At 34.6% G+C, this 15,604-nt stretch overlaps 2 protein-coding genes and 1 non-coding gene across 3 annotated transcripts; 1 reads left to right on the forward strand and 2 right to left on the reverse strand.

Moving 5' to 3' along the window:
• Positions 1-5,934: 5,934 nt before the first annotated feature.
• TRNAF-GAA (transfer RNA phenylalanine (anticodon GAA)) lies at positions 5,935-6,007 on the reverse strand. The gene has a single exon. It is a non-coding gene; the product is annotated as a tRNA-Phe (tRNA).
• A 98-nt stretch (positions 6,008-6,105) lies between these two features.
• On the forward strand, positions 6,106-9,420 carry LOC141698148 (autophagy-related protein 8i). Its single transcript, XM_074502775.1, has 5 exons — positions 6,106-6,278; positions 6,410-6,465; positions 7,638-7,690; positions 8,861-8,979; positions 9,083-9,420. The coding sequence occupies exons 1-5, from the start codon at positions 6,236-6,238 to the stop codon at positions 9,196-9,198; spliced, it is 387 nt and encodes a 128-aa protein (XP_074358876.1). The 5' UTR covers positions 6,106-6,235; the 3' UTR covers positions 9,199-9,420.
• Positions 9,421-9,800: 380 nt separating this feature from the next.
• On the reverse strand, positions 9,801-14,986 carry LOC141696821 (uncharacterized). Its single transcript, XM_074500947.1, has 7 exons — positions 14,703-14,986; positions 13,850-14,152; positions 12,880-13,088; positions 12,705-12,753; positions 12,520-12,609; positions 12,249-12,311; positions 9,801-12,067 (listed from the first exon to the last, which is right to left on the reverse strand). The coding sequence occupies exons 1-7, from the start codon at positions 14,868-14,870 to the stop codon at positions 10,316-10,318; spliced, it is 2,634 nt and encodes an 877-aa protein (XP_074357048.1). The 5' UTR covers positions 14,871-14,986; the 3' UTR covers positions 9,801-10,315.
• Between the last annotated feature and the right edge of the window lie 618 nt (positions 14,987-15,604).

Consider the following 15,604-nt stretch of genomic DNA (forward strand, 5'->3'; position numbering starts at 1 on the left):
ATGTTAATTGTTTACGAGATCCATAATTAGGGTTTGTTATTATTTGTAGATTTGGAAAGCGAAGACGCTCGGAATAGGAAATGAAAGGAAGTTCGAGGTGGCAGAAACTCAGTCTCTGTAAAAAAGGAAAGTATTTAAGGCAAGTAACTTCGCATTCTCTTGCAAATCATAATTGATATGAATTGGTAGATATTGGTGGTTCCTTTAATCTGATACTCCTTAGTATACCTTTGTATTAACTTGTTCCTTTCTAATCATGACGTACCTTGTTTATATTAATATCTCATTCATTGATAATACCTATATTTTTTGAGCCTGTTTCTTTCCAATCATTGCGTACTTTGTTTATATTAATATCACATTCATTGATAATACCTGTATTTTTTGAAACCCTTATGATTGATACTACCTATATTTACCCCTTGATCTTTCTCTAACTTACGTCCTTTCGTTATACCTTTTACTTTCACACTCTAGAATCCCTGAATTGAAACTAAGAATGATTTTTGACTCGAAATAGTCAAAATAATTTCAAAAGCCGGTAATTCTTTTAAAATGAAATAAGCTTGAGAAATATAAATAATTTTCAAATATAAAGGTTTACAGTGGAAACCTAAAAATTGGAGGCGTAAGTAGTCGTGTAACAACGATCCCGCCAAGTGTATGTAGCCCGGAGATGGACCCGAATGTTATATAAACCGGAGATGGGACAGTAATTAATAGAACGATATAGTGCCTCAGATACCTTAAATGACCAGAATGGAGGTTAGTACGAGATGATCACCCGTATTACATTTAAAGGATATACACTCCAATCAAACTTTACTGATTTAATAAAAGAAAAATAAAGATTATACATGTGTCTTAAGCACTATTCACGTAAAGTATTATGGTTTGAATTTTTTAAAAGAAACTTAAGGTTTCACTAGTTTTGACGAAAACATCCTAATGATTATTTTATTAAACCAAACCACTTGATCCTCTTAGAACCATGATCTTGAACCCTTAAAACCCCAAAATAATGATTCAACCTTAATACTGTTATGTACTACCATATTTTTCTAGTTAGGATTATTAATATCGTTACTTGCTGAGCCTTATAACTCATATTATTTTTTGTTGGTCTAACCATAGCAGTTAAGTAAGAAGATGGTAAGACTTAGGCACACCGCTCGTAAGATTGTATGTAACGATCCATTCTATATCGTTAGGTTCCATGTGCCAGCTTAGGTAGAAGCTTTGTGTGAGGATCAGATGTAGACTTTTGGTAATTTAATCTTTTGTTCTCAGATACAGTTGGGTTATCTAGAAATTCCAAGTCGGAGTTGTACACTTTAAATTTATAAAAAGTTGTAATAATTTTATATTCTTTTTTAGTATTTGTATCTTATTGCATACCTTATCATGTATAGATCCTTGTAGTTTTTTTTGGGATTATTTATATTGTTTAATTATGCATAGTTTAATTATTATAAAGGTGTCGTGGATTCTCATTCTTAACCTCGAGTTTGAGGGCATCACAAGCCAAGCCTCCTCTATCCGCTCTGTGCGGCACGAGCTTGGCCTCCGCCCACTCTACGTAATGGGAATCGGGCCTCCACTGGTTCCACACGACGTAAGCTTAGAGATATGGTGTTGTTCACTCATAGCCATTTGCTTAAATTTAGAAGACTATGGTATATGTGAAAATGAAAACACTTTTTAATACAATATTACATGACTTCAAGTAACGAAAGGTGGAGAGGATTGAGCTCTCATTACATAAGAAGACAACAATGTGTACTATAATTCTAAGGATCCCAATAAAATATAGAAGCTGATCATGGAAGCCGATCAACGCGAATGAAGGATTCAACCCAACTTGAAAAATAATGATTTGCAAGCTAAACATGTTAAGATTAATAAGAGTCGAAGCCTAGACATCCTTTGCTTTGTTAAAAATATGACATATTCAGTATGGGCACCACAATGATGTCAAAAAAATGAGGATAGAGGAAATCGATATACATTGAGGGTTCGGCCCACCTCACATAATAGAAAATGCTGAGGTTTAGCCTAATGAAGACATTGAAGATGAAATAAAATCCTAACGACATACATTAAATCAACAAGCGAGGCTGGAGTTCTAACCCATTATGCTAGCAGGAATTTCAGCCCACCACCCTAGAAGAAATTCGGGATCTCCTCTCTCTTCGCTAGCAGGGACATGGGATTTCCTCTCTCTTTGTTGGTAGAGATTCAGTCTCTCTTCTCCTTTCGTTGTCAGATATTCGGGCTCTACTCTCCCTTCGTTATCACAGATTCGGGCTCTCCTCTCTCTATACCAGTAGAGAGGTTTTCTTCTCTCTTCGCTAGCAGGGATTCGGGCTCTCCTCTCTCTTCGCTAGTAGAGATTCATACTCTCCCCTCTCGCATGGATACGGGCTCTCCTCTATCTTAGAGATTTGGGCTCTCATTTCTCTAAGGGACTCAAGCTCTTATCTTTAGTAGAGATTCAGGCTCCCCTCTCTCTCATGAACTCGGGCTCTCCTCTCTTTAAGGGATTCAGGGTCTTCTCTTTAGTGGAGGTTTATGTTGTCCTCTTTAATAGAGGTTCAGGATCACCTCTATAAGGAGCTCGACCTCACTTCTCTAGGAGGACCTCCGATCTCACTTCACTAGTAGAAGCTCAGTCTCTCATCACGAGCAGGATTTAGAAGATGGGTTACGAACCCACAATACTTGGACTATTGTGAAGACTTGAAGTATGGTGAGACGGCAGCTTGTTCACGTCATGAATATAAATACATAAAGGAAATGTGGAAAAGAGAACAAAGTGAGGCAACGATAACTCACTACATGAATTTATTGGGAGGTAAGAATGGCCCCACTAGGAGGGTTGGAGCGAGCCAAGGTGGCCATGCCCGCTCGCATCACCCAATTTTGACTATAATTTGGATAATAATACATGGATGACTGGCTTGAATCTCGGGACCGACGTGGGATATTCCTATAATTATGGGAAGAAATATGAAGATGTCGCCAGATTATAGGGAAATGTGTGGGGTTGGTCGAGATTTAGTGATTAATTGGCCGAAGGCCTGATTTAGGGATGTGCTTGGGTTGCATGGGTATAAAATCATAACCCTAATTTTATGTCTTGTTCCCCAAGAACTACGTGAGACGTGATCTCTATAAATCGGGTACATAGGCACCTTGTATGATTATGTGAATTGACCATCGATAAAGAGTAAGAGAAAAAACTCATTCTCTATTCATTTATTGAGGAGCCAACATACAAGATCAGCCGCCACCACAAACAACTTTCCTCCGCCGCCAAACACCACTCCCGAAACTTAATTTCGGCCACGAACCTCCAAAGTACTGTTGAACCAAATTCTATCTATAACAGATCTTAAAATACAACTAATGCTCCAATGCATTATTGTAAAACAGGATCGTTTCAAGGGGTATTCATATTTTTTTATGATGAGTATTTTTCTCCATATTCTAATTGGTTGGATGATGCAGCAAGAATGATTCTATGTATCTTTAATCTTAAATATGTGGCTAAATATTTATTTGTACATTAATAGAACTTAGTATAGTTATGCATTGGAGTGAGGGTTTTGCAAATTTAGTTGTATATTGTAGTTAGAGAAAGATGTCTCGAAATACGTATTAAGGAGAGTTAAACGAGTACATAATATATTTTAATGATAAAATTAATTATTTTTTAATAAATTACGTAATTACACATGTGCCCCTCGTGCATTCATATCAAGAAACTCAAACATTTATTTATACAACAAATTATAACTAACTCTATAACCCGTGTAATACATGAGCATGTTCAATATAACGTGAATTGATGTTATTTTGATTATAAATATTGACAATATATTCATGTTGCTTCCTGATGGATCGATTAACTAAACATCTCGCATTATAAAATTGAGATCGATGACATATTTAACGTATTTTTTATCAAAATAAATTGAATATGTGGAAATAAAATCGAAATATACAATTGCAAATGAAAGCACACATTTTTAATGAAAATAATTACAACTCATAAGAGACAACTCTTAAGAATGAAATATTACGGAGTTAATTAAAGAGTTACTATAATTGTTTACATGGTACAATCAGTGATACAAAATACAGTGAATATGAGGTAATTCTTACTTTCCTTAGCTGAAAATGTAATGATTGAATATGAAAGCCGATATATCGTTTGGTTACCTTTCAGCGATTTATCGACAAAATTACCGATTTTTGTAACATTGCAGTAATCTTATAAATCTTTTACTTATACCTCTGAATTAGTGAGAACAAGGAGATAAAATTAGTGAGACTTTTTGTTCACAGCGATATGATGATTTTGTATGCATTATTCATTAAAATAATAAGAGTCTTAATCATCTTTATGCCTCACTCTTCTTCTTCACTTATGTTTCGGGTTTCCATTCGGCGGTCGTCTGGTTTCTTCATTTAAAATCGTCGCTCTTCACCAACTCAAGTCTGAGTATATTTCTTCTTACTTCTGCAAACCGTCAAATCGTGTATTTGATTCGTCGAATTTTGACCGGAAAATTGCCGATTTTGACAAGAAAATCACCGATTTTGACCGAAAATGGAAAAATATTTTATGCTCCGATTTTGCTCTATAATATTGTTTGGTTGCCTTCCAGCGATTTATCGGTGAAATTGCTGATTTCTGTAATACTGCAGTAATCTTATAAATCTATTACTACCTCTAAAAAAAATCTTTAAACTGGTTAATGTAAGAAAAATGATTCACCAAACTATTGTAAAACATTGTTGTAACCGCAATGAACTTGATATTCTAATACTTTATCATAAATATTCAAAATCTTCAAACCATTATTAATTTATATTCGATTTGGCCATATAATAAGAATCACAACTTTATTATAAAACACCCTCATAACTCACTCTATTATTAGTATACAAAGAAAATATCTCTTATATTTTTTGGGTTTAATGGTTAATATACTAAAATTATCTTTTTCAAATTAGTTAACATGTTAAAATTTATTTGCTGAAAAAAATTATTTTATATTGAGTCTTCAAAAAAATAAGAATTTAGTAAATTTTAAAAATCTAATTATAGGTTGTTAATATTAAATAATAAATGATGACAAATATAAAATTATTAATATTAATAAGTTAGGTTTAATTAACATAAGTTATTAAATATAACAATTATTTGTATTTATTAATAAGGAGTAATAATGACTTAGGTGTAATTAATACATAATATTAAATTTAACAATTATTTATATTTATTAATGAGAGGTAAATTAATAATTTAAGTGGAATAAAATTTCTCATCAAACCCCCTATTTGCTCTATTTACCGGTTTTGCTCTCAATGAACTGCTACTCTATTTACCGGCTTTGCTCTCAATAAACTGCGACAACATAAGGATTGACAACTTTAATAATTACAAGAAGAAGGGTTTTACTCTCAATAAACTGCTACTATATTTATCAGTTTTGCTGTCAATGAACTGCGACGGTATAATGATTGACAACTTTAATAATTACAGAATTGAGGAAAGATTGCGGTAGTATCAATGCAAATCCCAAATCAAGTGATGAAGAAGGATTATCTTAATAAAGATAGCCAAATAAATTCAACTTCGTGCTTTCAATTATTTGAGATTTTATAAAATGCATTTAAAAAATTCTAAGTGTTTTTTTTTCTTGAGAACATACAATTACTATACTAATTTTTTTATCAAACTATAATATATATTTTATTTATTCATCTTTTGCTAAATTTGAATTTTTTATAAGTCAAAATTATCTAATCTAAAGTGTAAAACACATACTCCTATTATAGTTTATGAAGAAGATAGCGGAAGCGTAAGAGTTTAAAAAAGGAAGAGGTGGATTATTGAGAGCAAGAAAAAAAGGCAAAAATGGATGCGGTGAAGGTGGATCGAACACCTGACCTCGAGATCTTCAGTCTGGCGCTCTCCCAACTGAGCTATCCCCGCAACATGGGTAATGTTCGTTTTTTACATATTTATTAAAATTTATTCATAATTAATTGTATAAGTAGTATATAGCACACAAAGACCTCTGACCTTATCTCAATCAAGCCCTCCTTGTATATTTTATTACTTGATCATATTTCTATATCCGTCTCATTTCTGTTGCGTCTCTCTCTCTCTTGGTGGGCTTTTCATAATTTTGATCAGCATCCATTCTTTTACACAAATTTAATGGGCAAGAAGACCATAGCTTTCAAGGATGAATTTACTTTCGGTTTGCCTCCTTTTTATTTCTTTTTACTCACTTTTAATTTGCTGATAAATACCCATTATATTGTTTACTTAATACCCCATTAAAGTTTATAGCTTTTTAAAGTTCTTTAAATTGATGTGTGTATTTTACAGAGGAAAGATGTCAAGAATCTCAAGATATCATTGCCAAGTACCCTGATCGAGTCCCTGTATGTTCTTGAAATTCTCATCTTTATTTGTTAATTAGCTTTAATTGTTTGTTTTTTGCTGTTAAGTTTGCTAAATTCAGAATCTTTAGCATTTATATGTTGATGGTATGTAATAGTATGTACGATAGTTCACAGGTTTGATTGTTTATTCCCCCATAGTAATTTGTACCTTCCTTAAGTCTCAATTGGAGTGTATTTTACTAGTTACTACATGTATCATGTATCATGTATCTGCCAATCTTTATTATTCTTTTCATGTTAAAAGCGATATATATATCTGTAGTTTGTGTTCGGATCCAATGTTAAGCTACTGACTAATTACAACCGTGATTTAATTATCATCCATTGGTTCCCAAAACTTTTGTTTATAAAAAACTTTCGATGTTGTTGTAAGCCTAATAGTGGTGGATTGTCCAATTCTAATTAATAATAGTGAGCAAGTTAGGTAGCTGACTGGGGCTAGGGATGTTGATACATTATGCTAAAGAGCAATTAGTTTGTATTTTGTAGGATATTATTTTTGTGCGGTTGAGCTTGACTGGATATGTATGTATCAGATAGAAAACTTTGGAATAGATTAAAATCCATTTCTTATAACCTGAGAATACTTTAATTCAGATATTGAGAGGCTTTGATTTGAAACCTGATCAAAAGGACATGTTTGACTTTTAAACATGCATTTCCTTTTTCTGACAGGTTATTTGTGCAGTTGATGCGATATTTAACAAATTTTACTATCAAACAGTGTTTCTTGTAGATTGCAATGTGACATTTTGCAGGAATATTGTATATTAGGACTTACAGGAGTAAGTAATATAAGCTGACAAGGTAAAACTTAATTTTTCCAAAGGAATGATAAAAGATGTGAACTAAATTTTTACAGTTTTAGCCTTGATCTTAAAATGCAATTTTTGAAATTATTAGTAGATGGCATTGTACACATTTGAGCTTGAGGAATAAGTTGATTCTTTTTTCTATTACCACTGTATAGTGAATGTAAGAAAAATATGTGCTCTCTCTTTTGCGTCCCTTTTCAGCTATAGTTTCCTTTTCCTTTCTCAACAAACAGGCCAGCATGGTGTTTTCTGATTTGTAATCTTAAATATGATGTACACCATTCTTCCAGTCACTCTTATTCTAATTAGTATTACTCTTCCCCTAATCTGATGCAGGTAGTCGCTGAAAGGTATTCAAAAACCGACCTTCCAGAAATGGAGAAGAAAAAGTAAGTACCTGCTCTCTGCTGTCACTTAAATTGACCTAATTTTATTCTATTAAGGTCGTACCGGCCTTCAGCTCTTATTTCATCTGTGGATAAGTTACTACTTGTTTATTGACTTGAATTAATTATTCTAAACATAAATAGACACACCCACATATCAGTGAAAGTAAGTCTCCCATGGGTACCGGGATTATATACCCAAAGAAATGGTTTAAGGACCTGAACATGTATTCCTAACTTTAAAATTATTAGATCATTTTAAGGACCTGAACATGTATTCCTAACTCTAAAATGATTAGATCATTTTACACGCTCAAGGCTCATTATAGTAACAACTAACAACAGTAATTTGCCTGACCTGCATTAAGCCTAGCCCCCCCCCCAGTAAACCCACCCAAGCGCGCCCCAAACACACACAATGGAAGTTATAAATGAACATATCCTCAATATGATTGGCAGAATCATAAACTGATATATGATTGCAGTAATCATTCTTTTGTTGTGTTAATGAACCTTTTTTTTTTTGCCAAATGTTGTGTTTATGAACTAGTGCAACTACAGACTACAGTTTTCTAGTTTTAGTGGCAGTTTCTATCTTTTGTTCTTATCTTGATCAATTGCAATTATCTTTTATCCTGCATCACTTCTCTTATCATCCTTAATAGTCCTTGTTGCAGAAAGTTCATATTAGTCATTTGGATTATTTTAAATTAGCAAAAAAGAAACATTGTTTACTAAAATTTAGTTTCATGTGACCATATAATTTTATGAACTGACGCTATTCCCCTAAGTTTTATTCAGATCCAAAATCTTAATTGCAAAATGACAAGAATCCTTAATGATTTGGCAGATGGGGATAATTGAAGCCTATCTTGTTCTTCTTTGAGAGATCAAATTTTGTCTAGTTTTGTGACCTTTTACTAGAGATAATTCTAGACGAAGTAAAATGTCCCACCATGGGATTTGAGGGTATAAAACTGGAACGTCAACTTCTTTCATTATAAAATCTAATGCGCATTTTTTGGGGTGTGTGTGTGTGTGGATGTTGGAGGAGGGGGGAGGGTCGTACTTATATGGACGATTACCACATTCCACGAGTTTTATTCTATGACACATTCATGTAGGGCTGGCTTTTCCATATCTCGTTCAGTAATAACCTCCTTTTGACAACAGATACCTAGTCGCTCGAGACATGTCCGTGGGACAGTTTATTCACATCTTGAGTGGCAGACTTCGTCTTGATCCAGGAAAAGCTTTATTTGTTTTCGTAGAGAATACGTTACCCCAAACATGTAAGTTCAGAATCTCATACTTGTGTTTGTTTCCCCGTTAAGTATTTTTAAATCTTTTTTCTCCGCATGTCTTCCTTTATAATGGTCTAATTATCACATGCAGCTAGTTTGATGGAGACTGTTTATGACTCATACAAGGATGAAGATGGGTTCCTTTACATGTGCTATAGCAGTGAGAAGACGTTTGGTTATGGATACGTCCAGAACAATGAATGTTAATGGTTACGAGTTGTGCAATCTGCACCTATCCATAGCTGTATATTTTCTATTAACAGAAATGTACACCCTTTATATTTGGTGATCTGTCGGATGATGTGTTGAATATTAATGTTACTCATAAATATTTGTACATAATAGATTATGTAGCAACACGCCTTAAAATTTGTACAAGGTGGATTTCTGCATAAAATATCCTGGAAATTAAATTTGACAATTAACTTATATTTTGTGTCATTTAGACCTCTACGAATGCAATTTGTTCTGCTTATTTTTTTGTAGTTATAAACTGAATTGAATCCTGATTCAGCAAAAAGAAAAAATGTTGAATCCTGGTTTGTTTAAACTGACAATAAAAAATCCGTCCTTGTATCGTATATGTAAGAAGATATAATTTCCTCTATTTTCACTTTTGTCACTTGTTGAAGTTCGGAGCACATAAATACTTTTTTACACAAACTAATTTACTTTACTATCAATTATCATTATGCAGAACCCTGCAATCTTTTCTCTTAAACCTCGTTACCTGGTTATCAATATTACGTTTTTTGGGTCAATTGTAGTTTTGCTAATTAGCTTAAAAAACAAAAATATAGACACAAACATTCAATGTAACTGCTAAAATATTCTCACTGATATAGGTGCAGAATTCAATAAGATCTACTCCATTCCCAAGCAACTAGAGGATGCAAATTCATATTTTACCAGAAATACACTATATCATTTTCATAAACCTATCCCAGAAATTATCACAGCACCAATAAATGGTGTAAATATGATAACCATAAAACAATCTGGTTTCGATAAAATACATGTCATCCCCCCTTGGAGAACTGCCACAAAAAAAATGAACCAAAGTATCACAGCACCTGCAACTGCGGTGTTATCAAAGAAACTCCAAAAACATGTGGCCCTTTTGACCTTATACAACATATATTCAAAATTCTCAAAAAGCTTGAACTTCCATAAAACTTGAAAAAATGATTTATAGGAAGCTGTATGCCTAAAAAAAGGGGAGCCTCCTTTCTTGATCTCTCTTCTACCTTTTGAACAGAACACGCCAATGTCAATTAGCCAAGATGCACATTTCTGCTTATAGGTAGTGTACATTTAGACTAGATTATCTTCTGGCATCTTTCGAAGACTTGGCCAAAAGTTTATTACCTCCACCATTTCGCCATACACCACGTACAGGCAATCCTTCAGCATTTTTTCCATCCGAAGCTGCTTTTACTGAATCTGACTCAGGTTCAGGATCTGTGTCAGAGCTCTTCGAATCTAAAAGAGATGCTATTGAGCCATCCCCTAATCGCACCCTATTAAACTTTGATGTTTTCTTCTTTTGCTTGCTTTTACCATCTCCAGATCCTGAATTTAGATTATATCTGTCATCTACTAACTGGGAACTATTTTTCACCTTCAGCATTGGCTGATCACTTGTCCTAGCTACTGCACGCTGTTCATCAATGATAACAATTGATTTTCCTTTTGCAGCTCGGTAACCATCCTTTGACAAAATCTCCACCTCATCTTCTAAAGGGGTCTTATAGTTCGACTGCAGCTTCCGTACAGTACTTAGGACATCATCTGCCAACTTATCTTTTGAACTAATACTTGAAGGACCAATAGACTTCCCTTTGCCTTTCTTATCCCCACTACTTTGTTTTAAGCCCATGCCTCCATTTTCTCGTAGATTACTGGTTGAAAAATTGGCATAGAAGGTGTCAACAAGGTCTCGCTGCTTCTCTGCATCCGGACAAAGCTTGGCTAGCTCAAGAACAAGATGTGTCAGGCCAAACTGCTGCACATGCATTAGATATGTGCTAGCATCCATTAAACCTTGGCGAAATTCTCCAGATATTTCTTTAAAAGCAATGTATTTGTCTTGATCAAATGATAGACCGGCATGTATCCTCTCCACCAAAGACTTGTTAGCAGTTTGCACATCTTCAACATTTAAAACTGCCTGGACATTTACAGGCTGCTTTTTTATTGCAGAAACCGGAGGAAAATCAGATTCAGAAGCAACAGCTTCAACAAGATTTGGAGCTGACAAGGAATGGATGATCCTGCTAGAGCCACTCCCACCTCTTGAAGAGCTAGAAGAACTAGAGGATGGTTCGTTTAGTAGCGAAGGCTGGCCTTGTGCAAGACTTGCATAACTAGAAGTTGCAGAACCATTGTTTTTTGCCGGCTTATTTTGACCAATTTTAGATGAGGACCCAGGTATAACATTCATGGTGGCTTTACTATAGAGTTTACTACTTCCTGATGTCAGAGTTCCACGTCCTGCTGCTGGCCATGCATGACTTGAACCTAAAGCATCAATCGGTTTGTTGTTTGACATTGGTGCTGGCCATTCCTGAGTTGAAGTAAGGGCTCCAGTAGGTTTATTGTTCCCCATTACAGCTGGCCATGCCTGGTTAGATACAGGTGTACACGCATTTTTGTTTTTTTGCCGACGTAAATGTTCCACCATGGTATTTTTGGGTAACCCCTCAGGATCATGTGTTGTCTTCTGTTGACTAGTTTCAGGCGCCGTAACAAGGGGAGGAAAGGAAGATTCTTGCAGTGTTATCCTTGATCTTTGTGATAAGGCTTGAAGATATCTTGTCGGTGGCTCAAAGTCTGTTGTAGCTAATGACTCGAATGGTTGAACAATTGAGTCACTTGCATCTCCAAAATCGGGAGTTGCTTGTGCACTTCCTGATGATGCATCAGGAAATTTATCTGTATTAGCCGTGTCTAAACTAGCTTCGATGGCCATTGAAAGTTCAGAATCTGCACGATCACGCAGAAATGTCCGGCCTCGTCCTCTTCCACGACGATTATCTTGTTCAGTGCTTCGCCTGTATCGGAAGCTGGTTGGTATCTGAAATAGTAGGAAAAGGGTACATCATTTCACAGTTCAATGATGCAGTATCAAAAATGAACAAACATAGGGCATGTTTACAGACTAGAATGGCTCAACAGTGAAAACAAGTCACATATAATCCATATGCATAGCACAAGGAATCAGAATGTTGCAACATGCAAGTAGGAAACAAACAAACCTGAAGAGCAGCACTACGTTGAGAACGAGACATGTGCCCGCCGTGTTCCAATGTGTTATGCCTCTGGATTCAGAAGAATAATATAGGAAATGATTAAAAAGTACACCAAAAAAAGGTAAATCAATCAATGAGGAATGTGCCCTAAACAAGATATGCATAAATATCCTAAACCACTTGAGCATATATAAAGGTTTCAACTTTCACTGTGAAAGCCTGCAGACTGCAGGGGCAGCAAGCAGATTAATAATAAAAATAGTAACTGACTGAGTACCTTCATTTCAGCTTCAGACTGGAAGACAACAAACTTTTTAGCAAGGCAGGACTCATCTTCACATAAAAAATGGCCTTGGCGAAAGTGGCTCTGTAAAAAGTACATAACATATGCTCAATGATTAACAAAATTACGGGATTACAAACATGCAGATCTATCAATAACAAAATATAAAAAAAGCTTGCCTCCAGGTCATCATAGTTCTTGTAGTACTCATATTGTCCAGGGTGCTGCCTGCCCACGAATATAGAAAAAACAATGAGAATACAATGTGTGCCATTCTTATAAATTATAGAAATGTATGATGATAGAATTTTAACATCATGATAATGGGGAAAAAGAAAAGATCGTCCCTTTTACCTTTGACATATGTGGCAAGTATAATGTTCAGTCGACATGTGCGTGTACAGCTCATTCTCTCCATAAAATGGAGTTCTACAGAATTCGCACATTGGGTGCCCCATGAATCCACCTCTCTCACTTTCAGTTCCATCCACCTCAGAATCTCCGGTATTTATATGCTGATTTAATTGAGCTCTTGTATACAACTTTTGTTCACATATAAATACCTAATACATTCCACACAGGTATTTTAACATATTAGATGACCTCTTGATACAGAATACCTTTTAGCATATATGATACATTCTTTAACATTCTTCTAGTTTCATGCATAAATCGTTCAGTCTATAACAAAAAACCACTCTTAACTACTAATAAATGGGTGCATTCCGTGGAGCATAATACTTCAGTGCACAAAATAGTTAAGTACTTCTTGAGCTCGCCTATATGTGACATGGTCTGATGGGCACATTACCAACAAGAATTACCCTCCTGATTATCCAGCTGACTGAGTCTACAATGCACAAAGACATTCCATGGTAAAAAATTAGTACCCTCTAGCAGGGGTTTAAAAGTAATTTCCTAATACTCTAGTATCACCATGACATAAAATTACATTATACAAACCAACATCTTTTTAACTGCCTTAATTCCAAAATCCAATTCTGACTATCATCATGCCCCCACCATAAGGTATTCAAATACTCCAACCTATCTTTCTACCCATTGTCAGCTTTAGAATAGTTCTTGTCTGTTTCTATGAACAAGACTAGATCTCGTATCTTTACTAAAAAGCTATAAGAGGCCAAGGTATAAAGTACATAATCTTAAAATGCTGTGGGTTTGATTATACTTCCTCGCAACTGTAATAACAGATAGCATAAAAACATACCGCCTTACTCCATATTTGATAAAAGAGCAGTGATAGTAACTAGACAACTATAGGAAAAAGTAAAGAAAGTCCTAACTTCGTAAACAAACATATCACCTTTCTTCCTTCCAAGCACAAGCTGCACATGAGTAATTTGTGTTGATGAAACAAATGACCCTTCAACTGCCCTATATTCCGAAACTTTCTATTTCTCCTGGACCCATCAGTTTGCTGGTCTCCCATCTTGTCACATGCAGCACAAGAAAGCTTACACATTGCCTTGATCATCTTGTAGTGATCCAAATCATCAAAGTATCCCTGTGTATCCTCATGGTACCAGTATCGACCCACCCTTCCCTCCTTCCCTTCCACCGGCAATACGGAGAAGTCACTTATCATCCTCGTGTAATCTCCTAAAGCCTAAAAACCAGAAAAACAAATATATATTCAAGTTCAAAAACAACTCAATTTTCATCAAAATAACAAACATTCAAACACATCCCATACTACAAACTCTAGCCTACTCTTTTAAATGTCAAAGCGCATAACCTCTACTAAAAAACTACATGATCTCAAACAACCTATTAAAATTACTGACACAAATTGAAACATATCCCAATATTCCAAACACAAACCAGTCAACTACTATTTTCCAAGTAAAACCCAAATAGCATAAACTCTAATAAAACCCGCAAACAACAAAATTCTGTCTTGAAAAACATTGGAAACCCCCAATCCCAATAAAGAAACAAACTAGTTTCCATAAATTAAATTCAAACAACGGGGCTAACAAAAGAGCAATTAACCCAATTGAAAGCCCAAAAGGAGTGAAAGTGATCTAAAAGAAACAAGTAATGAGCACCCAGAAATCTAATTACAATAAATCGAACTCAAACAAAAGAATGAGAATTCATAGACATATATAAGTAGAATTAAAGTAAATGAAAATTGGGGGGAGAGAGAGAGAGACCCTGGTGATAAAAACGACGTCGGATTGAGATTTGCAAATACAACAACGACGATCATCACAGATGAAACGGAGACGAGCAACACAAGTGGAACAAACATCTTTGTGACCACAAGAGCCGTAAGCAACCCAATCGAGGCTTTCTGCACACACAGCACAACTATCATCCATCTTCGCCTCTTCTGATTAATTAATTTCACAGGGGGAAAGAGGCGTATAGGGTTGGGGGGGCAGTCAGGCAGCCTTTGTTTCTCTTTTTTTCATTCCCTTCGCGGCGATTCTTATTCTTCTTTTTTTTATTACTTCAATTTCTTTTTCTTTTTCTTTATTAGGATTTTCCTTGTTTTCACTATGATTTTACGAAAAAATTACAAAGGTAGTCAATTTTTAGAAATATTAAGGATTTTTTCTCGCACTACGCACATTAAACTTCAATTTTTTTAAAAAAATATTTTAAATTATACAATTTCATTTAAATATTTTTTTATTAATATATAATTAATTCAATTTAAAGAGGTGTTAATATTTTGTTTATGTTTCAATTTGTATCGTTCATTTTTTCGGTCCATAAATATTGTATACACATTTTTTTCAGTTTATAAATATGGTTTAAGCGATTTTACTTAAAAATATACTCCCTCAGTCCCTTCCAATTGTTTACATTTCTGGGAAAATGTCCGGCACGCATTTTAAGGTGCATAAAAAGTATAGTTATGTAACTTATTTTTACAATTTTCTTTTTCTGAATAAAAGTTGAATGTTTTAATTTTTATTCAGAAAAATAAATTTGTAAAAAAAAATTACAGAACTATACTTTATATGCACTTTAAAATGCGTGTCGGACACTCTCTAAAAAATGTAAACAATTGAAAGAGACGGAGGGAGTAATATTTAGTTATAAACGT

The sequence above is a fragment of the Apium graveolens genome, chromosome 11 (assembly GCF_009905375.1).
Source record: "Apium graveolens cultivar Ventura chromosome 11, ASM990537v1, whole genome shotgun sequence".
NCBI classification, from domain to species: Eukaryota; Viridiplantae; Streptophyta; class Magnoliopsida; order Apiales; family Apiaceae; genus Apium; species Apium graveolens.